The sequence below is a fragment of the Solanum dulcamara genome, chromosome 11 (genome assembly GCF_947179165.1).
Source record: "Solanum dulcamara chromosome 11, daSolDulc1.2, whole genome shotgun sequence".
Lineage (NCBI taxonomy): Eukaryota > Viridiplantae > Streptophyta > Magnoliopsida > Solanales > Solanaceae > Solanum > Solanum dulcamara.
Window position 1 is genome coordinate 59,199,591 of NC_077247.1, and position 26,342 is coordinate 59,225,932.

The 26,342-nt window shown below is 38.8% G+C and overlaps 1 protein-coding gene across 1 annotated transcript; it reads right to left on the reverse strand.

The window, feature by feature from the left end:
- Positions 1-499: 499 nt before the first annotated feature.
- LOC129874277 (auxin transport protein BIG) lies at positions 500-23,391 on the reverse strand. Its single transcript, XM_055949536.1, has 14 exons — positions 22,946-23,391; positions 22,727-22,833; positions 22,459-22,624; positions 16,291-22,370; positions 13,412-14,029; positions 13,131-13,311; positions 12,590-12,824; positions 7,943-12,490; positions 7,637-7,859; positions 6,644-7,048; positions 5,832-5,975; positions 4,532-5,557; positions 3,317-3,823; positions 500-1,618 (listed from the first exon to the last, which is right to left on the reverse strand). Exons 1-14 carry the CDS (start codon positions 23,184-23,186, stop codon positions 806-808), a joined length of 15,294 nt encoding a protein of 5,097 aa, XP_055805511.1. The 5' UTR covers positions 23,187-23,391; the 3' UTR covers positions 500-805.
- Positions 23,392-26,342: the final 2,951 nt, after the last annotated feature.

Genomic DNA, 26,342 nt, shown 5'->3' on the forward strand with positions numbered 1-26,342 from the left:
CCAATACAGCCAACATACACGTCTTCATATATTAAGTACCCTAGATGCTCACTCACTTTTGATTCCATTGTACTCGGTCAAACTAAAGCTTTAAGTTTAAGATTACAGATACTTCAGGAGGAGGAAAAATCCAAGGTCAGAGTCACTAGGGATTTTGAGAGTTGTAGTAATCAGAGACTTCAATTAATCATCTTTGATCGTCTACTTGTGTACATACGAATGGTTCACCAGTTCCAATGATTCAAGATCCATTAACTAGGAGCGGAGGAGTCCTGCCCTCGTTATCTTCATGACTATGAATATCGCCCTCAGGCCTCATGTGGAATTATATTACAAAGCTTCAAGGTTTTGTTATGATAAATTTAACATCTTTAGTCGAAGCTAAGAGTTTCATTTTAACTGTTTCAACATACCAAATACTAATGACTGCATAATGCAAAAGGACTCAGAGATGGTACAGTTCTTCAGACGTGTAAATTAATTTAGTACACTGATGCAATAAGCAAAAACAAGGTATTAATTGAAGATCGCTTTGGGAAACAAATTTCGAAGGCTCTTCTAGGGTTCACTCACAAAATCATTCCAATTACATTATACGAGCAACTCGTGTAACAAGGTAATAAGAGACGCACCTACAAAAGAATATTTCACATACACCGAAGTAAGAAGACTAGGGAATACAATATTGAACCAAAGTGAGCCTTCTACAAATCCTCAATTTGTCCCACTACTGAGAAAACCATGTAAATAATCCTCAAATTGACTGAACCCAGAAAGCACATCACAAAAACACCTCCGATAGAGATCAGTTTTTCCCACCACTGATTGCAGCATGTATATAATCCTCACATCGGCTAAACCCAGAAAGCACATCGCTCAAAACACCAAGAACATCAAATGCCTCCTGGAAATCCGTTGCAGATGTCATGTCATCAAGCCACGATAACAGTTCAGACGAGAAATCCGCCATTTCCCTCACATTTAATAGTCTCTCTTTCATGACTACCTCCCAGCCTTCTAACTTTCTGCCCTCGTCATCATCTTCCACATTCTTGGAAGCCCCTTGGCTTCTCGCACTAGATGGTTTTTTTACCTTGAAGAAGCCCTGCAGCTGTTCTATCAAACCAGTGTAGACAAGCATTGGTTGAATAGTTGAAAATAACTCAATTGATCTCCCAGCCTCAGAAGCAGATGTACTTGTGCTTCCTGACTCCGTTTCCAAAGCTCCAGGCATATTGGGGGAAGAGCGAGGCACAGGCCTACCATGAGTTCGCTGGATATATGCATGGTATATACCTCGTTGTAAAAAGGAAGAGCGATTCTGTAGCCATGACTCATAGGATTCTGAAAGAAGTGAGCTAACCATCATGAACTGGACAGTCTCCTCTGTACCAGCAGAAGTCTGAGTTCCAGCGGTAGTCGAGGCTCTGGATTCTGATGCGGGAGAACTTAAATAGGTAGAGATGGACTTAATCATGATATGCCGCTGAGAAGAATCATGATCAAGAAGGTGACGAGCCATCTGAATCATGAAAGGCAAAAATCGAGCATTACTGTCTTTTCCACCACCCCTGCAATCTGCACTAAATAAAGCACCAGTGGCAAATCGAGCAAGCATCTGCATGTCACCCAAAAAAGATTTGCATTAGCATCAACAGTCTCTGTTGTAAGAAGCTTCACCTACTTTAGAAGTGGCAACATTAGCCCAAAAATATGTAACCAGCCAAAGATTGAACTGGTTGGGTCAATAACAAGAGAGTTAATGGTCAAGATGGGTTGACCCATCAAAATATTGGGTCAGAATGAGTTGAAACAAGTGTAACCTAGCGGGTTAAGACCCAACCCAACAGGTCATAATTAATTACCCAAGTTGGTGATACAATATAGCAACTTTTGAACCAGTAAGAATGATAAATTTCTAAGCAGCTTGTGGGTTTTCGTACTTCTAACAGAGGTAACGTTGACTTAGTTGTGTTTCTGACCTTGTTGCCGTCAAATTTTAAACATCAGATAATCTGATTTGGAATATGTTCAACACGTTTTCTTACCTTTTCTGCAAACATTCTACTCTATCAAATTACGATGGGAAAAAGTAGAATAAATTGATTATAAAAAGTTGAATAAAGTGGAAAAGGGTTTAGAAAAGCAAAACAGAGATCCTGATTTTCCATCAGAAGGTAAGTCCATTTGCCCAAAGAGAAAAGAAAACACATTTTTGACCAAGTTTTCGGATCTTCTACTCCATAACTTTCAAGAATGAATTATGAACAAAATCATAGTCTCAAAAGGTGCAAAGAACTTTTTCTTATTTTATTGAACCAATTTAACCTTCTAAAATCAACAAAAGAGGAAGCACACAAAATTAACAACATACCCAGTGAAATCCCACAAAGTGAGGTCTGGAGAGGGTAAGAGAGGTCATTTCCAAAAGACCATCGGCTCAAGTGAAGCAAATCAAAGTAGTAACGGAATGGGAAAACGGCAGGTGAAGAAAAACATGACAGCTAATAGGAAAGCAGTGCGGAGCATATATGCAAGTAACCGTAATATAAGAAGGTGCGACCACCTAAAATAGTAAACAACAGATGATGACAGCTACCAAAGCACACAAAATCTCATGTGAAATGAAATTGTAATCCAGCAAGAGAACTGTTTTTGACTGGTAGAATAACAGAGAATAAAAAATAAAATTCAGAAAGAACATGCTTTGGTAGTTCAGAAGGGCATTCTGTGAGATTAAAGAATAATTACTGTAAGAAGGTTGAGGAAAAGAAGTAGCTGGGTCAAGTTGGGTTATAATCAGTCAATTTAACCCACTTTGACCCAACCCATATTGACACAAGCAAACATTGGGCAGGTCCAGTCATTAGCTATTCAATGAGTTAACCCGTTTTGACCAGCCTAAAATTAACCCAACCCTCCAATTTGACACCCCTAACCTACCTCACCGTCCAACAAAACCATTCATCCCTCCACAAACCCAACCACACAGAAAGGGAAGGATTAAAATAAAAGAGGCTGGAACAGAGAAGGTAGTAATGCAATTCAGAAAGTGAGACGGAAAATTATTCCAGCTTGCATTTGGGGGACAGTTTGGGAAGAGAGAAACCAAAGATGTTTTGAAGATAAAGCCAATCATTCCAGAAGATTAAGATGCAGTGCTTAGGGCTGTTCTATTTTTGGTGTAACGGAATATACAAATATGTTACCTTCTCAAACAAAAAAAGAAAAAAGAAGAGGGATACAGAAAAAAAAAAGATCAGGAGTGGAGAGATGGAAACATGGTCGAAAAGAATAATAAAAGATGGCAACTCACCAAAACAATGTCGTAAGTTAACAACCGGAGCCGACTTCCATCAGCACGCCCAAGAGCATTCAGGTAATCCCAGTATTGGTCAACATAGCGTATATATTGGCCTATTGGTACCGATGGACCTCTCAGTGGGAAAAGATTATTGCATAGTGTCTCGTTGTTTCTTAGTGCTGCTCCATCCCATTCTTTTTTAGGAGCCCTTAAGGCTGCATCTGCTCGTTTAGCCTCCTGATGGCACTGAAAATGTATGATGTTGAAATGGCTGACCGTTGTGTAAACACAGTCCCCACGAGAATTTCCAGGGCTTCCAACACCAAGATTAACCCGTTTACTGTAAGTGTAAACACCAAGCAAGTCTGTAGGGCGCAAGCGGTAGCCTTCACGACAAACCATGCAAGCCAAGCCTTCCTCTTCCTCATCCTCAACATCTTCCAAACCTTCCAAGACAGGCCGAGCAACAACAATACGTTCACCACCATCTGAGGACAGTTCTTGGTGCATACCGAGTCCCTGGTACCATAAAAATGAGACAAATCTCCGTAGTTATGATATTGGCCCAACCAAAACATCTATAACCTCATTGGTTAGATATCAAATGTTGCATCTAAAAAATTTCTAAGAAGCTTCATTAAATAAGTCATAAGAAACACATGGTAAGGAAGAAGCGTATTGTGTCGCTAGATTAAAAGATATTCTTGCCAGTGAATAATTAGATGCTTGCCAGAAAACTATTCTACTTTAGCATCTGCATATAACAATATGAAGTAACCAATTACGTACGTTGAAGAAATTCTAGCTTCAGTATCAATCATTTCCTAAGAGATAGATACCGTTGCTAAGCTTCTGTACTATCCCCACAGCGTCTCAATCTCAGTTCTCACATTCAAGACAGACACTTCTAACTTCCAATTTTAAATTATATTCAGTAACATGTTTCAACTACTTAAAAATTATTCTTAAGTAACGTTCCGGTTATGTCTACTCACCTCAGGATCTCTAGTGCTGGGAAATGCTTTGTTACCAAACAGGAGACTATGATATGCAATTTTGCTGGGAAGATTTGACCATAAAGTATGCTTTAGATGAGGACTAGTGATATTTTATCATTACTAAGCAACACTTCAGTTGTGTTAAGTCGAGCCAAGACAAAAATGAATACACAAAGGACATTAAGAATAGTAATGTAGGAGTGAAGTGTAAAGTGGGATGGCAAGAAACCTGCAGCAATTCTGCTCTCTTCCTCAATGCTCGTCGCCTCATCTCATCCTTTGTCGCATGACGTAGTTGGTGAACTTTCTGAGCCAAGTACCCATCACCTTTTCCCTCCTTATCAGACAGCGTGTCCAACAAGTTTTCAGCCCTGGCTCCAATCTCATTTTGACCAGCGACGCCTTCTAAAGCATGAAGCAATGGCAAGATTCCTCCTTCATCTATGCACTTTTGAGTCGCCAAATGGCCCATTGACAAACCCCTCAGCATGGATAAAATAAGAGGAACAGATGGAAGCTTTAAACCTGAGGCCCACTCCACAGTTGATTTGAAACCAACCTGTCCAGTGAAAGCAAAGCTCTCTTTTAGATGGCTGACTGCAGCCCCAGTAATCCCTTTTTCCAGTATAATATCTTTCAACCTCTCACCACAGGAACTTGTCTTGAGGGATTCTGAAACCCTAACAAAATTCTCTAGGGTGTATTTCTGCGTTGAGGCTTGCTTTGCAATTGTTTCATCTTTCATATTGTCTTCATAAAGTTTTTGCAACCTATCAAATTCGCGCCAATTCTGTAAACAAGGTTCAAAATGCTGTACAAGAGCTTCCATTGCTGCAGGTTCCCCGTAAGTCAAGTAAGGTAATATTCTTGCAACCATCTCAGTGTTCCTCTGCTGCTTATTTGACTTTCTAAGTCCAGATGGATGAGACAATCTTTCAAGGAAAAGTAGTACAATTTTCTTTGCCTGTTCACCAGCACCTGCTTCATCACTGGAGATTACATCTACATCAGAAGTAATGCTGATGTTATCACTCTCATTTGCTTCTAGTGTTAAGCTCTCCACAATCAAAAGAATACCCTCAGCTGGTTCCATGGCATCCACAAAGAAAGCACGCCTAGCAGTCTCAAGAAGTAAGCCTAAAGCTCCCAGCTTTAGCAATGCTTTTCTGTTTTCTCTTATCTTGCAACAAAGCATGAGCAAATTAAGCACCGCAACTAGCTGCTCTCGATTGGACTTGAAATCATCTTGCAAACGCTGCAAAATTAACCAATATCAAGACATGAACAAGGTCATAAACAGAATCTGTCATGATCTAATTATCACCAATGTCATTTGTTTAAGCTACAAAAATGAATAACCTTTCTTGGGCAGTCCTTTCAACCCAACATCCAAATACACCCCAGTTCCAATAACAGGAAATGATAACCAAAGGAAAACAGGAATACCAAACAAAAGTACTACTAGAAGGGAAATGAATTACACATATACAACGAATAACCTGCTAAAGTTTGAATCAATACTTATATACCTGAACCATGCCTAAAAGAATTTCCAGTCCACCACAATCCCGCACTGCACCAGCTATCGCAAACTCCACTTCTGGATCTTGGGTCTCCTCTCTATCCTCATCAATTTCTTTAATCATGGGCTCAGTAGCTTCACCATCTAAGCCCTAAATAAAAGGTTAAGGAAATGTTAGTGTACCAAAGAAGCTATAAAAATACCAAATAAGCATTAGATGTAATTTCAGTTTTTTCAAGGACAAAAACACAAAAACAACATAATAGAGCCATGGAAAGAACATTTTTTCCTTTTAAGGTTAGAATCAGGAGAGGTAGAGGCAGCGAAGAAGTATTTGGGGGAAATGATTAGACGGGACATGGCACATCTTGATCTAACCGGGGACATGACCTTAGATAAGAGAGTTTGGAGGTTGCGGATTAGGGTAGGTGACCTTCCTTCTTACCAGAAATATTAGCACTATTCTCGTAGTTTCTTGATCTTCGATTTCGGCTATCATTGGTGTTTTTTTGGGTGCATCGATTATTGCATTATTTTGCTTTTGTTACTGTTCTTTCTAATGTTTATTGTGTATTACTCTCCATTTCGCACTATTTTGTTGCTGTTATTGCTCCCATATCTGTATCCCCTTTTCAAACTGTTTGATAGGCTTTATTTAAGTGGAGGGTCTATCGGAAACAACTTCTCTATCTCTATGAGGTAGGGGTAAGGTTTGCGTACACTCTAACCTCCCCAGACCCCACTTTGTGGGTATGATTTTGTAAGGTTTGCATCAACTACATTTTACAAAATAATGGCAGATAAAAGAAACAAGAGAACCTGCAGTCGATACGTCACTGTCATTGGAGGACAATCTCGAACAGATGCAGCAGCACTGGAAGAAAGTGAAGTTGTTGAGGCAACTACACTTGCAGACTGACTATTGGATTTCTTCCATACTAGCTCAAAGACTTGAGCAATACTCAAATCAAGAGAGATAATATTCCCAGCGACCAACAATTCCATGCCATAATCATCTTCAAGAAGACCCAAGAGATCAAGTTGCTGGCAGATTTTATTTTTGACATCACGCATCAAGGGACCAATTTCAGCACTTGAATATGGATTCTTCGTCATCGATCCCCTGATAAATTCTTCCTGTGTATGAGCCTTGTTCAATATCAGAAGATACACCGGCTCTGGTTTGGATGGGCTAATCAGATTGCAGAGTTGCTCCAAGATGAACTGCATGACAAAATAGAAGAATGTAAATTCACCAATTAAAATACTATGCACCGAACAGAGAATGGAGGAAGAAATCAAACCGACTCCCTATTTGACCAAAATAAATAGGAATCCAGGCAATCATCAAGTATACAGCAAAAGGAAAAGTAAGGCTTCAATCTGCTTGATAAAATGGTCTTCCACAATATTACTAAAGAACAAACCTTCCAGCGTTATAATTTATACTAATAAAACATGTTACACTGTTTCTCATTTGGACTTGGGAATATCTGATGAAGAAACTTGTGGAGAAAGAAATTCAAGAAATCATGGACAAATTGTTCCATTGGTATTGAAATTACTATCGCTAAATAAGTAGTTTGGCAGATGCAATCTGATACTCCAGCAAAAGAGGAAATCAGATCTTCTGCACACATTTTCAATTTTTGAGCCCAAAAATAAACTAAAGAAGAAACAGAAAAGAAAAAGTAGGAAATCAATTCACAAACCAGAATATTTTCTACACAAAAGAATTAAAAAAGAAAACAGAACACTTCACTAATATCACAGCTTTTTCTTTTGGGAAAAATCAAGAAATTCATAACGCACCAAAGAAGTTCGGCCTCTATTCTCATCTCCATGAATTTGAAGACCAGAGATGCATGCTTGGATGAACTGACGTTTATTTTCATTACTCTCTAGCAGAAGACTATCAAGAAGATCTTTGAGAAGTCTATTACAGTCATTTATAAGTTTTGTCTTCTGCACGACCAACCCCCTAATCACAATTAAAGCCTCAAGAACCTCTGAAAGCAAATGCTCCCTCATGAATCTGCAAGAGAACAGTTGAGAAATATTGATCAGCAAATATGTCAGAGAATAATTTAATATATTAAGAATGTGAAGAATACTTACCTGGATCTGATATTTGGAACCTCCAAAAACTTGCCAAGGAGCTCGATAAGTTTATGAAGAATAAAGCCCTGAGATATGTCAACATGCAGGCTCCTCTCCAATTTTTCAACATTAACCAGTTCCTGAGTGATCAACTTACATATTGTTGTCAAACAACCACGCACAGTCAAGAAAAGACGAGCATCCTCCGAGTCTATCATTTTAAACAGCAGTTCGAAGTACTCAGCAGCATTTTCTCCGGCAGAAAGGGTTGCCGATAACAAAGACATGAGCAAGTTTAGCAAGCGAAACCGTCGTGATGAACTCTGGCCACAGAGTAAGCTAACCAACATACACATCTCAGACCTAATAGACTGTGAACAAGCACTCAGTATGAGTTCTGTAACCCATGAACCCAGCTCAAATGATGATATCTCATTTCTATCTGTTTTTGAAGCACGTCGCTTCCACCTGAGAAGATATTTCAGCGCAAGATAGTCATGCCTCTGAAGACGAGATCTTTGACCACTTTTCCCAGCCGGAGAAACCTTATACTGTCGTCTCACAAAATCTAGATAGGAGGCTCCTTTTTCCCACTCTGAATAGCTCAATAGTTGTATATCTTGAGCCTTCTGAGAGCCATTCCAACTTTTCTCTGACGATCCTGACATTGACTTACTCCCACTAACAAGGCTATTAGATCCAGAAACATTTGAACTGTCATCTTTCACTTGCGTGACATGAGAAGATTTTCCTGCTCCTTGTTCTTTGTCAACAACGTTAGGCTTTGGAGGAGTACAAGCCTGAGATATGATCCTCAGGCAAGGAAGAATCACATGCTCAGATATTGCAGGATGTTTAGCTCCCACCTTGATAGATGCAAATAACAACTGGAAAACAACTCTTAATCTTGATTCCCAGAATTCATCCGACAATGAACACACATCAGAAAGCAGCGACAACTCCTCACGTGTAGCCAACGCGATGTCCATGGAGCGATGATGTTCAAGGCAATACATTACCTTCTTCTGTATTAGACTGTTCAACTCAGCTACTGCATTAGTGTCACCCTCAGAGAAGGCACAAAGAGCTCCTCTAGCTTGGACACGAGCTGTTTTAGGGCCCTGATGGATGTTATTTTCGAACAGCTCAGACAGAACACCAGCAGCAACAAGTTGCTTCTTGGATGCTGGATGTTTTGATAGCACCTGTAAAATCTCCAAACATTGGGTGACAAAAGTTGAAGCACAGCCATAGCAGCTATTCGGTACCCTTGAAACAACAAATCTAGTGGCTGGACTAGCATTATCTGATTGTTTCTGATGCAGATAATTCATCAAAACCCGCCTCAAACCTTGGAGAGTTTGAACACTCTTACTGACAGAATCAAATGCTGCTTTGCATTTCTCACCATAAAGGACACCCAGAAGAGCAATTTTACGGTTTATCTTGCATGAAGGTCCAGGCAAAGAGACCATCATTTGCTGAACTGAATCTTTCTGCTGAGAGTCCATCTCATTTTCACCAACACTAGACACAATCTTCAGCAAAGGTTTTTTGAATCCTAAAAGCTGCTGATATCTACGATGAGCATTTTCCGACTCTGCCTCTATTGCAGCCAATCCCCTCTTCATGTCTTCATCATTTTCCATGCTATCAAAAGTGAAACTTGGCTTTGCCATAAAATTAAATTCAAACCGACCATATTTGCTGTATCCACACTCATTGCATAAGAAGGAATCAAGATTTTCATAATTGATGTTCCGGCACTGTCTGCATTGATAGGCATTCTCATGACAATTATTGCAAATGCCGTGCTTATCAGTCACAGCCCGACTGCAACGGGGACATTGCAATGGCTCGAGGGACAAAGCTTGAAGATTTTCATAAAAAGAATCCAATTCAATCATGAAATTACATGCTGTAATTGGGATGGCAAAATCAACTTTCAGCTCAGTCTGATTAAAAGCAAGATGGCAGCTTTTTGCACGCTTCCAAAGGGACCAATTGTTTTTCAACTCTGACAAGTCAGCCACTGGCCTGTTATTGTAATAAAGGTTCAGAACTTTCACTGACTTGGATTTCCGAGCATCATGAACATTCATGGCCACACTCTGAATGGTGTAGCTACCAGTACATTTCACAATGATGCGGTTGTCTGTAAACTTTGTTTCTGACTTCAAACTTTCAAGCTTCATCCTACTAGAGGGAACCTCAGGGGAGCTGCAGGCTACACAAGGCTCACTCTCAAGGTAGTAACCATCAAATTCCACCAAACCACTCAAAGTGTTGTATATTCGAGAGTTTGGATGGTTAGCCAAAAGCTCATTCTGTGAATGGAGAGTGTCAAATATGCAACTAATCACATCAGTGGTCAAGCATTTGTCAACAACTTCAGCACTCTGTTGCTTCACACCATGATCGGGGACCTTCCCCAACAATAATGTAACAAGTTCTGTCAATTCAACGATGTTCTGCCCATACATTGGCAAAAAATTTACCTTCTGCAAAAGAGCAGTCAACAATATTTCCTTGAATGCCAGATTCCCATGGTACCAGACACCGAGGAGAACTGATTTGGATTCTGAGCGCACGGAGCTTGAATTCCATTCCAATAGAAAGCAGTCAATAAATTGCCTCAAGACATCACCTTTTCCACTGAAAACATCAACGACTGCTTCCATATCCAACTGAGTTTTTTCAACACCAGAATCACTCTCTTCTCCTTTCTTCTTCTTTTTAGATTCAGGGGCTTGTGACCCCACTTTAATTGCGGCTGTTCCAGCTTCCGCTACCTCAGGCTTCTGTGATGAGTGGTTGCTATCCTTACCAGTATAGAAGGCCAGATTCAGAAGCTTCAACGTCTGAATTACACACTCCTCCCCGAAATAAAATATTCCATTCAAAAGGAAAGGAAGAACATCATCATGCCTTAAACAATACTTTTGCCAATTTCGAGGACGAGCTGCAGCCACTTCAGCCATGGTTGTTAGGCACCTTACTATCTTCACACTTCTCTCGTACGAGATTGAACTTTGAAATCCACCAGATTTATTAATGTGTTTATAGAGCTTTTTAACTTCAGTTGAGAACTGCCAAGAGTCTCGAACACTGTAGTAGTGTGTCTTACTACCACAGAGATGCAGAAAAAGCCTCCTAGCGTACCTTCTAACATAACTGGTGTTAGGATTGTTGATATAGCTGCAAAGAACATCCTGATATCCATCTAGCTTCAAATCTTTACCAGAAGGCATTTTGTAGAGCTTCTCTTTCTCTCCAGCCTTGTCGTGTTTCTCTGGTCGTATCAAGCTGTAGAGCAGACGGAAAGTGTTCTCCAACAACAGACGATGGTAGTCCACAAATATGTCTGCTCGGTGTGATTTTGCATACGAGTCTGAAAAGAATGGAGAGAAGTTACCTGCAGGCACTTCCCTGCGGATTGTCAACAAAGCACCACAACCAGAAGTGGTGTTCAACCCAGAAGATGGATCTGTGCTAACAGATGGAGATTTAAAAACTTGAGTTAGCTCCTGCAGAATGTTCATCAGATAGTTGACAAATGCTTGCTGCCTAAGATTGCCACAAGCACGAAGTAAATGAGAGATGAAGTCTATTTTCTCTTGACCATCTAAGGTAGATGAAGCAGCAACACAAGTGGGAGTTGAGATATGTAAGGCAGTTTTGTCATGCACTTCAGTCACACCACTAGATTTAGTTGCAGAACCATCGGTTCCCGGTTGGTGCCAGTTTCTCAGCATTAAGGTAAAGAACATATATACCAGGATTGAAACTTCCCCAAAAGGAGTGCGGCTTCTGGCTATGAAAGGTTTATTTAGATTTATCTCATCCAAAAACCATTTTATCAGATTCTCCAATCCTATGCTTTCAGGTTCTGAACTGTCAGCAAAGGGTCCACCAACAGCTGAAGACAATCTGTAGAAGAGCTGCATAACTGGAATGGCCCCAGTTCCTGAAGTAGTTTCCATCCATCCTTTCAATTGCTCAAGTAGTTCAGAAAGGAGGAGAGAGTTAACAACTCTTTTGGAAGCAGAAATAGTAACAGGATCAACTATAGAAGCTGAAAACTCTTCCGATTCATTTGGTTCCAACTCGTGGATTGATGGAGCAGAACTCTGCACGCCAACATCAGATGCAACTGTCAACAAACCTGAATCACTTAAATCATCAGTAGTGAAATGAATTTCACTTCCCTCCCCACCAAATGTTTCCACTTCAATTGGAATAGCTGTCATAGAGTGATCTCTAGAATGTGGTAGTGGGAGACGGTCTGCATCTAGCACTTCATAACATGCCTCACACAAATCAAAATCTGGGCACACAGTGCAGTGCCATCTTCGCCTTAGGATAGGAACAGTAGAGCAACCATCGCAACAATATTGAACAGATGATGTAATGGAGTCTTCTTCAACCATGACTTGAGTACTTCCACTAGCTCCAGCGGAAGCATCCACTCGCGAAGGAACAGAGGATGAGTTCTCCGTGTCATCAGTACCTATCATTGTTTGCTTGGGGAACGGAACTTGAAGGAATCTTGACGATATAGCCAAGCTGGAACCAAAGAAATGAAGATTTGGAGACGTAAGCAAATGAAAAATGAAAATATCACAGTTATGCTTTCAGAGAAATAGGTTCAAAAGCTATAATTACCTGCTGGATGTTTGAACAGCCTCATTGGCAGAGAACAGCAGTTTTTTAAACAATGAAACAGCAGGTGCAACAGAAGACCTTCCACCATCTTTGCCATGCAATGCTAAACACTCAGCATAGCAGTAAATAAGTTCAACAGACGACACAACAATATTGTTCATGGTCTGTGTGTTAGGTTGTTCTATGTCTAGAATTCCCCAAAGGACTTGCATAAGTCCATCAACAACTTCAGAACCTACATTTAAAAGAATAGATAAGGAATTGCCCACCGAAAGAAGCCCAGAATTGTTTTCTGAAGGCAAAAGTTGATATGTTATAATGAATTGCATCATCAAAGTTGCCAAGAGTGACGAGAGACATGTAAACAAACAGATAAGTGAAGAGAGAGAAAGAAGGCGTGGGGTGTGATCAAATAGTGAAGGAAATAATGCCCTGACTTCACTATTTTGACCCTATCAAATCTCAGCACACCCAAGGGCTTGGGGAATTGGATGCTAATACAAAGAGTTATCAGTAAAACCACAAAAAAAATAAAAATTACCATTCATCTCAAGAAAAGATGCAAAGTTTGAGCGACGATGCAGTGCAATCTTGGAAACCACACGCATCTGTGCAGTAAATTCCTCCACAATCCACCCAGCAGTGGTCCCATCCATGCCAAGTTTTAATGAGAGTATGGCGGTAGATTTCACAACTCCAGCAAGTCGGATGGCATCCTTAACCTATTCAGACAGAAATCTCCGATCATGTTAAAATATTTGACAAAACAGAGAAAGAGCAAAATTAATTCACTCATTTCAGACAGATAGTCCAGACAGTTACTTGGTAATATATCTCCCTCTTTGGGAAGACAGCCTGCAGGACACGATTGGCAGCTGCCTGCAACAAAGGCTCTCTGTCACTTTCAAATACTGTTTCTAACAATGGTTTACACTTCAATTTGCTCAGCTCCCCCTTAACTTCCTCAACTTTTGAGCAACCTTCTGGTTTGCACAAAGAGTACATTCTTGATAAGAGCTTCAGTCCAGCAGCCACAACCTGTTCCTCCAGTGATGCAGACTGTGTTGCACGACACTTCCTCCTAGAACCAGCAGGCCACGAATTACAACCAAGTACACGAGCCTCCATGTCAAGAACAGCATCCATCTTCTCTTTCCACCCAAATTCATCCTTAGCTCGGCCATATATTTCTAAGGAATCTATGCGGGGTAAAGCAGATCCACTAAATGTTGGCCCAACAGATATGGTAAATTCTTCATCAGCAAGGAGTGACTCAGCGACTGTAAACGGAACATCATACCAAGAACGCATTCCCTCATCTAATTTTATCCCTCTCTGAAATACAGTTATCTCAGAAGGTATGTGATTGGCTGATGTGTTACCAACATGCAATCGCACACCGACCATGACAAGGTCAGGATTCGAATTGGAAACAGTTATCTGGAAAAATGGCACACATTAGAAAGCTGAAATATAGAGAGCTGTGATCCAGATTCCAAAACAGAGAGCATCATAAGTTGGCATGTTAATTTAATGAAACTAACGACAACGACAACATACACCAGAAAGATTGGGGACAACCAAAACCAGAGAACTCACAGGAATATCAAACTGTACAAATGACAAAGAGATATAGTATTAAAATGCTAGTATTCCCCCCTATTAGAGGATAATATGTTCTCACAAAAAGTGGCAGAAAACGCTGAAAAGTGACTCCCCATTATGTTATCCACATCGTCAGAAGAGTAAAAACTGAAGAATGCATATTCCTGGAAGGTTCCTACTCTATTTATCTCCAAGCTCATCATATTCTTCACAAGGAAAAGATAAATTCATAAAACACTACAGGAGATGCGATTGGATCCGCATCATCAGCTATGGAAATGCGTACTTTGTACATATTGAATTACCGTACAGAAGCCAAAATTTTCGATATCGCACTATGGTATTACGGTATTTGGTGTGCATTTTCCAAACAAAAATCGGCACAATTGGGATTCTTTTAAATGGAAGCAGTTACTAATTCATGATGTACGGTATTTATTTAAAAGAAAGTACTGAAATTTCAAATTATACAATCAAAATATTATATTATTCTATAGATAATAATAACTTCTTAATCAAAATAGAATCTAATAAAAGGTCTAAAATCCTAAATTTAATTCGTTAGATAATATTACGAACTTACAATATAATCATATATTTGATTAGAACTAACAAATATTTACAAGTTAAATAATAAAATAGTACTAGTACAAACTAAGCCTCATTTAATGTCATCTCCAAAATTGTAGTGGTATTTTTTCCAGACATCCAACTTAATCTTAAGTATTTCTTTTAACTATCCTTGTATTTTATTTATTTTTTTCGTTAGAGTTGTGTACACTTTTTTTTATTACCGTGGCGTTCGGGCCAGTTTTCACGCACCTTGACTAATTCTACGGGATACCTGCCACCTCCTACCAGTAACAGGTACCTGGTAACTGTCCATCAAGGCTAAGACAGATGGGAAGAATCATCAAGTATTTTTGTCTCTACTAGGATTTGAAGGTGAGATCTCATCGCTCTCAACCACTTCATTGACCAATAGGCCACACCCTTGGGTGTACATTTTAATTCTCACTTATTAGACTATGCAAATTTTGTGGTAGTTGCTTGTCTTGATTGAAATGTCCTTTCTATGACAAAAAAACATTGTGTAGAAGATGTTGAACATATAGTTGATCTTTTAGGCTTTCTGCCAGTAATCTAGGCTCTTTTTAGCACTTTTGGAGGTCTCCAGAATATCAATGTTGGAACAACATTACCAACTTCAAAAAAAGAAACTATAGGTAAGTCGAAGTCGAACAAACTATGCTTACCGATTTACCATACCGTACTTTTCAGGACTGTATAGAAGATCGATTGCACTCATATAGAACAATGCCTATGTGTAGGGTTGGTAATTAGAGTTAGAAGCTTTACAGCTTCCTCCACTTACCTCCACAAGCAAATATAGTCTACTAGTTCTCTACTATCTTGTATACTTCGTTGTATATAGAAAATTCTTCATACTAATAAAATCATTTTACCTTATCCCGAAAAAGGGTAGATGCATCACACATTCAATCGTATTCAGTTCAATGGATTTGGCTGATCTTAAAAGGGGATCTTATATAATTTCGTGCATAAGGGTTACTTCTTTGTTTCCAAACTCAACATTCCACTCTCTTTCCAGTATATAACACTTTCAGCCAATCTCCTATCAAACCACTTAGGGCTTGTCTAGTAGGAAGGGTAAGGAATAACTAATCCCGGAACTAATTTTAGGATGAGTTTATCCAATGTTTGGTTGGGACAAAATTGCGGGATAACTTATCCCAGGATTGTAGTGTTATTTTTATCCCACATTGAGGGTGGGATAACTAATCCCGGGATAACTTGTTCCCAACCAAGCGAGCCCTTAGCTCATTTAGGATTCAACAGGCAAAAGCAAGGATAACAACTTCATATCATCATGCTCTCATCTCTACGGGAAACTCCTGGATTGTGTAGTCAGAAAACCAAACACAAAAGTAAAGATTGAAACAGGCAAATCATCCCTCAACTCCAACTTTAACTTTTTCAAATGTGAAACATTTTCCACTTCCGAGGGTGAATCTTAAACAACCATGTCTAGACGGAGGCAAATTCAATGAATTAGGAGACAAATATAAAATTACCTTGAATCCTCCAGGGCTAGGACTCTCTAAAAATCCATCTTCAGAAGCCAGGGTTTGTTTAGCTACTTCAGAATCACCATTCCTTATAGCATCACTACTCAGCTTCACATCTTGCGTTATACATGCAGCTCTCTCAAAAAAATCAAGTGGAAATTCTGGTTTTGCACCCCCATAAGCCTTATTGTTGAGGATCCCAGGGCCAAGCTTCTTGACCTTATCACTGATAGCACTGACACCAGAGTCGACACCAGCTGGAACATGTGAGTATATCTGAAGGCTTCCGTCTTCATGTAACACAAGACAGTGGATTTTGTCTTTTGACAAAGGCTTATAAGCAGCAACCCCTACAACAGGAGATGCTGAACCCACTGAATGTCGCAAGTTCTGTACGAATACTTCATGTTCACCAAATGAGACAGCACATGCGGCATTTGAGTTCAAACTTGAGAAGCAACCAAGCAAGGCACTGCCACCAAATAAATCTCTCCACCGGTGCAATCCTGCTGGCCGAAGTTTACCATCTGTTTCATTCTCCAATATGGCAGAGACTTCTACTAGGGAAGTCGCATCTGGATTTACTCGGCCAACCAAGGTGGTCCCATCTTGAAAGGACAAAAAGAGTAACCGATGCATTAGCGAAAAATATAAGGAAGAACCTTTTGCATGTCTCTCTTTACCCTCGATTTGCAGGATTTCCTTCAAAGGCTTGGCCCCAACATTCCCTTTTGTTGACAACTCCAACCTGTACAAGCTACCATGTTCTGAAAGGACAATCAGAAACATCCTACCCTGTGAAGCCATAATAAGTGCAGCATCCATAATCATGTCATCAGGCAAAGTGAAATAGTGCACAGGACTAATGTTGTCAAGGGATAAATCATATATTTTGACAAATTTGTTGGTGACCACCATTAACTGAACTTGAGATCCAGGGACCCAGTCTACATGTTTGATATAAGCACCTTGTAGAGCGAGTTCAATGGCTAAACGATCACTCACCTCACCTCGATGATTTACCGTTAGAACCTGGCAATCTTCATAGCCAGCCACTGCAAGGTAATTTTCTACAAGAGGATTGAAAATGAGATTTACAATTTCAAAACGGACAACATTCTTAGAAAGAGGCTTCACATTGGTCTTGTCTGCAGTCACAGGAGCAACAGTAGCTTGACCAATAAGCTGTCCAACATCAAATATGGCCACCTTGTCACCTTCTCCAACAGCAAGCCGACCTCGTGTGCTAACACTGAGTAAAGATTTAACAAGAGAACCGCTAGCCAAGTGGGATTTAAGTTCTTTGGCATTTGAATAATCAGCCTTTATCTTCAAATCTAACGATCCACTTTTATATGCTTTCTTCAATTGCAAGAGATCAACACTGTTATACAATACTTTCTCATCACCCAGGGACATTTTCCTCTCTCTGGAAAGGCTAGAGTCTCTCCGGCCTGTAATAGAAGGCAAAAATGAAGAGCAAAGTCTCACAACACAACTTTCAAGATCAAGTTCATTTAATAAGATTGGCATGCCATCTTGAAGGTCCTTTGGAATAGACATCTTGATAGAGTTGTCTGCTTCCACCAAAACATCCTCATCAATATCAGAATCACTGTCAGGAAGTTGATCTCCATTTTCTGTGAAAGGCAGAAAAGACTGGAAGTTACTAGCACCACGACTGGCTGTATTGTTGCTTCCAGCAAATTTTCGAGGTTTCAGACATTGACAACTGCTACCACGAACACCTCCTGCACCACAGTCACAGAAGAAGCGACTGGACCTCGAATAAACCACACGATGACCTCGGTGACAAACTTTTGCACAAACAGAGCAACAGCCTTTCGACACAGTCAGATCACATGTGTAGCAGAAGTACCAATGTTGTTCCATAAAATTGCTACCGCTAGATGTAAATGTACAAACTTTAGAAGCAAGGGCCCTTTCACTGTTATTATCATCCTCATCATCCTTGTCCAGGCTACCATTCTCACCATCAGATGTTCCATCATCCTCATCTTCATCAACAGAAGTTGCATCACATTCAATTGATGCAGGCCCACCTTGGCTGGCAGAAAGGACTAAAGCATCAGCATTTTTCCTGGAGCCTACAGATCTAGTAGGTTCAGACCCCACCACAGAACTACTGTTAGAGATAGACTTCACAAAAGAACGTTCAGTGGCACTCTTAGCAGAGCAGCAATCGCTCAAGACACTTGTCAGGAAACCAAAGAGATATTTCAGCCCTTGTAGCATATTCTCATCACCAGCCAGCTTCTCAGTCAGCAACATCGTCTGCTGCATGAGTTGCTTGATTAAATTTTCACCTCCAGAAAGCTGAACGAGAAAATTAAAATAACATTTGGCTACGGTAAAGTCAAATAGCAGAAAAGCCTTATCAAGTGAAATCAGCATCGATTTCACCAAATGCTTATGTAGTTCCTGAGACAGGATTTCAGAAGGAGGAGACAGCAGGCATGTGATGAAATTCATTGTTGATTCTCTTAGAGAAACTGAAGCTCCTTTTGCACCTGCAACTCCACTAGATTCAGATCCTAAAAGCCTGGTTTCAAGCCACTTTGACAGGTAAACCATGTCCATATGAAGAAACTTCTTCTGCAACTTCTCTTTGACATGTGCAAACAAATCTCCAGATAAAAGATCAACAAAAAAGTTGAGAACCCTGGTATTGACCTGCTCAGAGCTGCATCTGTCTAGAGCATCAACCAGAACCAACAAATCACCACGTTGTGTACCATAAAGATCCTTAATCTGTTTAGAGACGTCCTCGAGAGAGAGGAAATATTTCAAAACTCCAATTCTGGAAGGCTCTCTTTTTAAGCTATCAACAATATCAATTACCTTGACAACAAGAACCTCATAAATGTCGCTAGTATCAGCACCATCTCTCTCATTGACACACCTTAAAAACTCCTCCATGTGTTTTAATATGAATAAGCTACTGTAGTCAACACCACCAGAGCCTTCAGTCAACTGTTGGTAAATAGCACTACATTTTCCATGAAGGTCTTCAAATATTCTGTCACACTTGATCCTACAGACCAATTCAAGAATCTGGGAGATGACCTGTGACTCCAAGCAAGCAATTCCTCCAGCATCAATGACCTTCATTAGCCCATCTATACAATTCACAACTCCGGCAACATTAAGGATAGATGAAAGCAGAATCCCACTTGGAGATTGAAGAAGACAGGGGAATCCATGCAACGAAGATTCCCATAAAACTTTAGAGTGACCTCCTAAAGATAATTTGTCAAGAGTCGTATCCAGACTTGACAAAGTTCCATAGAGAGGCTTATATTGGCATGGATCAGAACCCATCTTCTGAAGGAGTTCATCCTGTTTGCATTTGTCAAAACCAGTGTGCACAAATAACATTGCAGGTGAAAGTCGATTGGCCAAAAGCTGATCATTGTCAATTGTCACAATTAAAGCTCTCTGGTAAACTTCTAGGTATTTCTTCAGCAAAGATGACAATACTCTAATCAGCTGTTCAACTTGATTGGCACCAACTAAAGTAGAAATAACTCCTTCACTGAAGGCACAAAATCTACCATCTCTTGATGTCTGCTCTGGTGACATAGGAACAGCAGAAGCTAGTGACTTATTCAAGCAGTGTCCAGTGGTACCAGCAGTAAGCAATGACAGTGACAGAGATAACCAAGATCCAGCCCTTAGAAAATCCCATCCAAGTTCTCTCACATCCTCTGATACGTGTAAATCATGCAACCGATGAATCAAATCCAGCAACACAACAGAAAAGGGTCTGTAGTTTATTTTACCCATTTCACCCACAAGTGATTGGCTAAAGTAAACAAAATGCTCAGCATTTGAGAGTTCAGGAACTTCAGCACTAGTTAGCCAAAGATGCAGATGTTCCGATGTGGATTTCAAAACGGGTAGATCCCAACAAAGAACAAAAATATATCTTTCAAGTATCAGGTCCTCCACTTTTTCAGGTTTTTTACCATCCCAGAACCTCAGTATCCTGAAAAAAGAGGCACGGATCTCATCCCAGGACAAGCCTAGGCTTGCTATTGTTGGATCATCTCTACATGCAGATGGTGGAAGGGGTGTGATATCAATCAGATGACTTAGCAAGGCACTGTAAAAAGGTGTTTCTTTAATAAAACCACCTACCACACCTTCAAACAAAATTGAGACCCAAGATGAAGCATGGCTTCCACTGACACGGGGCCTCAATCTTGAAGAAGCAGTTTCCCTCAGCTTGGTCCTGAACTCCAAAAGCAGGGATGACGGACAAACAAGGGGATAAAATACCATGTGACGAAGCATTACTATCAACCGTGAAATTAATAGCGCCCAACATGACAACTGTGTACTGTCAAAACCATCGGAGGGAACAGCAACGGCTTCAAGAGTAGAGAATACTACATTAGCCTGAACAGCCTTCTCATCTTCTGAAGACAAGTGAAAACACATTAGCAGTATCTCAATATGAAACAACGAGGGAAGAATCTCCAGAAACTCCTTCAGGTTAGGACACTTTGAACATATAGTTTTTGCCTTTTCACGCACAAAATCAGCAAATATATTGTAAATTTTGGTCCTCAAGTTACTGCCAGCATGATCTACCAGACACACAACAGCATGTGCAAGTAAACCAAGAGTTAGATCATTGTAAGCAAAAGCACCATTTTCAATAACCAGGATTTTCTCAACAAGTGATTCTCCAACTAAATCAGACAAAGCATGACGCGACAGGAGATTATGGAACAGATCAAGGCAAATATCACCGAGATGCCTATGACTAACTTTTATTTGGTCATTTAGAGCTATCCCATCATCGTGACCTCTTTCTTCGACATCACATCCTTCGGAGTTGAGTATAGAAAGCAAAATATCAATGTGGTAGCTTGTAAATTTTCTGCACCCATCTTCGTATACAGGACCACACCATTCATGTGAAAAAATACAATCATTCAAAAAGCTGAGCAATTCAGTAGCAGCCTGAAGGGGCATGTTGCTTATATTAGAACTAGGTGCAACAGCAGGTTGATCATATCCATCCACAGATCCTGCTGAACGACCACCCTCAGAAAAAAGGTCGCCAAAGAGGGCTTCATCTTCATGGCAAATGGTGTTTTCAGACTCAGACGTAACAGATGTTTTGGTGACACTGGAACATGACCTCTCCAATTTAGGCTTCAATTTGACACCCTCAGAGTGAAGGAACAATACCAGATGCATTAGATTATCCACCCATTGAACTGATGGTGAGAATATTATTCTCAAGAGTTCCTCCGCTGAGTACTTCTTCAGCAGGTTGACCTTAGCTGAGTGAACCTGACATGAAGGAGGCTCCACCAGTTGGCTGGCACTTGCACCTTCACCATCAAGGCCCTTGTACTCAAATAGCTGATATGTTCTATTCCTCACATCTAAAATTAGCTTGAGAACATAAGAAACCACACGGGGGCAGTAGGCCAAAGGAGGCTTCAGGTTAGCAGCAGCACTCTTGCTGTACTTCCACAGGTTAGGATCCAAATGATCCAACATTGCAGCTGCAATGCATGCTTGAATGTTTTGAAACACATAGGTGTTGCAGAAAATTGCCTGTACAAGCTGAATAAACTCTTCAAGCAACAGCATTAATTGACTTTCGAAGCCACTCTCAACTGCAGGATTTCCACTTACAAAATCAAAACCCAGCCTGAACAGAGTGGGCAATACCTCAGTGAATGAAGCAACCGATTGGAATAACTTGGGATCAAAGTGAGCATATGAGCTATTTTTAGTAAGACTACCCAGTAACTTGAATACTTTCACACAAAACGAAAATCTCTTCCTCAAACTAGGAAAGGGAAACTTCTCATCAAATGGAACTGAAAGCCTTAAAAGGCTTTTGCAAACAGTAACAAGACGATGAACACACTCCAAATGTACAAGTGCCCAATGCTGAGACAAATCGATCAATTTATTACGATCATAAGGAACAGACTGCCCAATAGTGGCTGTATCCACATTGTCAGGGTGCATCCATTCAGAAGCCAATGTCATTAGAAGGCTATCAGTTGTTTTCTCTTCCTTTGAGCATCTCCCCCCTGCAAAAGCAAACAAAAAAAAAGTTAAATACACATTATATACCAGGTGATTTCAACATATGACAATTTCAAATGGACTCAAGAGTACCTTGAAGCATGCATCTTGTATCGTCCTGCCATTTACTAACACTAGCTTCAGTTACAGCTTTTGGCAACATATCCATGCTAACAGTAGAGGAGCATGGCTGTGACAGATCAAGCTCTTTGTATGATTCATCAACTAGTGCTATTTCCAATAGCTGCAGGATAGGACTCTGAAAGTAGCAAGAATGTGATCATGAAATATAGCACAAATATGGTGCATAAACAACACCCTGGTAAAACTTAAGAACAAAACAGTAAACTAAAATCAATACCTGAAGCATTGAATCATCACTGTTGCAAATCCATTTTTCCAGATAACACACGGCAAACTCTACAGAAAGCTGAATAGCCGCCACAATTACAGGTTCAACTCGCTCAACTGTGATAATATTAAATAAGTCGCGCGCATTAAACTTCTAGCAATTAACTTAATAAACCTACAACTTATGGATAAAGTGCCGGAATAAAACAGAAAATAGAACTAACAGTACCTGATAAAGATCGAGTGGAGTTGACAAGCGCAAGTGCGAGGGAAGCTACTGCTTGAATCTCCGACTGATCCCAAAGTTGAAGCCCTAACTTGTTGGCATCATCGGCGGTGGGTTCTACTGCTTGCCGGAGAATTGAACATAGTTTCCGGAACCCTAGATTGAGTGAAGAATCAGCGCGAAGTCTTCTAGAGAGATCATCGCCTGATGAGAGAACATCGACGAGCTTGGCGATCTCAGCCATAACTCTTTTTTATCACGAGAAATCTACAAGTACATTACAGTATGGTCGATCGGAGAGCAGAGAGCTCTCGCGATTACAGAAGAAATAGGGATTGAAGTATTGAAGGAAAGTGTTTGAGATTGAAATGTGAACTTACTGTGAAAGATTTTAGATTGAAATGTTGAAGGTTTAGCACTAGTTGGGCAATTTCTTGGGGGAGTAAAATGAACCAAAGTCTTTTTACGTGTAAAATTAGTACTGGTGAAGTCATGAAAAAGGAAAAATTACTTGTAAAGTCGGTTTAAAGCAAGAAATCAAAAGATATTTGAGTATTAGAAAAATGCGACTCTACAAGTATTCTCCAAGTCATTCTTTCGAATTTTTTTGTCGTTTTTTGGAAAGTGTGCTGCTAAGGTGAGATTTTTTGACAAATAATTCAACATTAAAATTGATTTTATTTGATGGAAACCACTTAGTCTAAGTTATCTTAAAGAAAATGAGAAAAGAGAGAGAGAAAAATTTCGGGAACTAGAAATATGTTAATGCTTTAAAAGAAATTTCTAATATGTTTATTATTATTAGTCTTTACATTATAACTTTTTCATTGTAATTTATAAATTCTTAAGCCTCAATAATATTGAGACACGATCGTTTGTGGATATGAGGTTCTCGATTTATTCAAACTAGATAATTCATCGCATGTGTTCTGTCTTGCTTGATTGGTTTAAGAGAGCGCTTTGATAAGACTGTTCCGCAGAGAGTGTGGCTACCGATGCTGAAGATAGCTTGCTTACCAAGCCGCAAATCTAGCCACCACTTTCTCTATTTAAAGAAAAAAAAAGAGGGTGCGGATCAAATCCGCATAAGAAATTTTCAAAACAACAATATTTTAGTATTTAATAGGACTTTCTAGCTACGTTTCAATATTTATTGAAAATGACAATATTTGAAGTTGCTATTTCATCTATTTTGTATTTGTTTAAAAGAAAAATTAAAAGAATACAACTAATAAATAACAATTTGGAGAAAAATATGGGAGCGAATCTTTCAATTATGGTAATGTTTTCCTGAAAATATTCATTTAGTTACGTTTTCTTTTAGGAGAGCAAAAAAGACAACTCAATTCGCTCATTTCTCTCTTCCTCCATTAACGAGCTTAAATCATCGTTCTCAACCTCTATTAATGAAATTCAGCTCTTGTATAATGCAATTCGATTGATCAAGTTTGTGGCTAAAAAAAATAGATTTATACTGACAAATTAAAATTATGCTAAAATCAATCACGTATTTCGAATTCAATTTTTATTTGGAATTCTATTTGTTTTAAACCTCCAAATTTTGTTTGAATCAAACAAAGCCTACTATTACTTCTACGAAAATTCAGACTGCTACAAGACTTGTTTTGCCGGGTGAATTGGCTAAGCATGTTGTTTCTGAAGGGACTAAGAATGTGACTAAGTCTACCAGCAACTAGTGTTTGAATTTGGGTATCTTTTAAAAATTTTGATCAATGTAAAAGATGGTAGCTTTTTATGTTTGATTTGTAATTGGTCTAAGTAAGATTACTGCAAATGAATCAAAGCTTTACTCTTTTGAAAATAAAAATAAAAATAGTTTGAATGTGTTGTTGTGAATTCAATTTTGTTTCGAATTTAATTTTGTTTCAAATTCTCTCAATTGATGTTGAAGGCAAAACAAATATTGTATGCATTGTTTAAATCTTATTTGATACAGAATTCGCTTCGTCATGTGGTTTTTATTAAAAATCAGAACTGTGAAAAAATAATTTGGATACAAATCGCCTGTTGAGTCTGTTACATTTTGTTTGGAATACAAACGAAATATAGATACATTTTAATGTGTATCTTATAATTGTATTTTTTCTGATATCACATCTGTATCCTGAATTTACTATCCTATCAATTTTGGTCATAGTAAAAATAATTTAACATATGCATACTAATCAGTTGTGCAGCGTGGATTATGGATACAAATCAAATGTTGAATCGTTTTGAATATTTGTATATTGGTCATTTTGGAATACAAAGTGATTGTAAAATATTTTGCTTTGGAATATTTAGATACATTTTTTAATCTTATTTAAAGTGATTGTGATACATTTTGTTTTGTGATATATTTGAAATATCTGTATATTAATCATTTTGTTTGTTGATCTGATTTTGAATACGGATAAGATGTTGAATGGATTTGAATATTTCTATAATAATGATTTGGGAATACAATTTTTTTTTTGCTATTATAATACATTTTTTGTCTGATTGTAATACATTTTTTTAAGAATACAATTAGATATAGGGAGTATTAGTTTTCTGATCGTGCATTTGAAAAGATGGAACAAAGATAATTGCTATGCTGATTACACGATAGAGGCTATTATGATTAAGGAGTATGCAACGTTTTAAAATTTGGTGGAGGAGGTTGCTACACAATTTGGTGTTGATTCGAGATATAATTGCATGAAGCTAAAATATAAAATCGAAGATAGTAGTGCACCTTTGAAAATACACAACGAGATGGATATACGCGTGTATGTGTCATTGAAGAAAGATAGCAAAGATTTATCAAAATATCCTATATACATAACTATTTCAGTGAAGAATGCTAAATTATTTGAAAGAAATTAACAGAAAGAATGGGTTTGTAATAAATATGTGAAATCTGAAGTGATATAACTATAAAAAGCATACAAATTAAAATGAATAAAATTTCAAAACGGATACAACATTTTGACAAAAAACAGTTGTTATATATATTTCATATATTTTTTTAAAAAAATATAAAATCTCTTTTGGCATAATCTTGGAGTGAATACAAAAAAAAGATTCATGAAATATGCATGATTTTCCAATTTAAAATGGATAGATATACAAAATTCATACGTATCTGAGTGAATACAATTATAGAGAAATAATACAATTTTCTGAAAAAGTAACATTTTGAATACGTAATTAAACAATTTAAAGAAAAAATACAATTCTAATTGACATTACTCTGAAGCGGATACAAATTAAAGAGAAAACAAAAGGAATAAATACAAACTAGCGAGAAAATGCTACAATTTTCTGAAAAAAATAATAAATTCGATACGTAATACAACCATTTAAGGAAAAAAAATACAATTCTAATTGGTTTGGTAAAAATATTTGTATGGTAAAA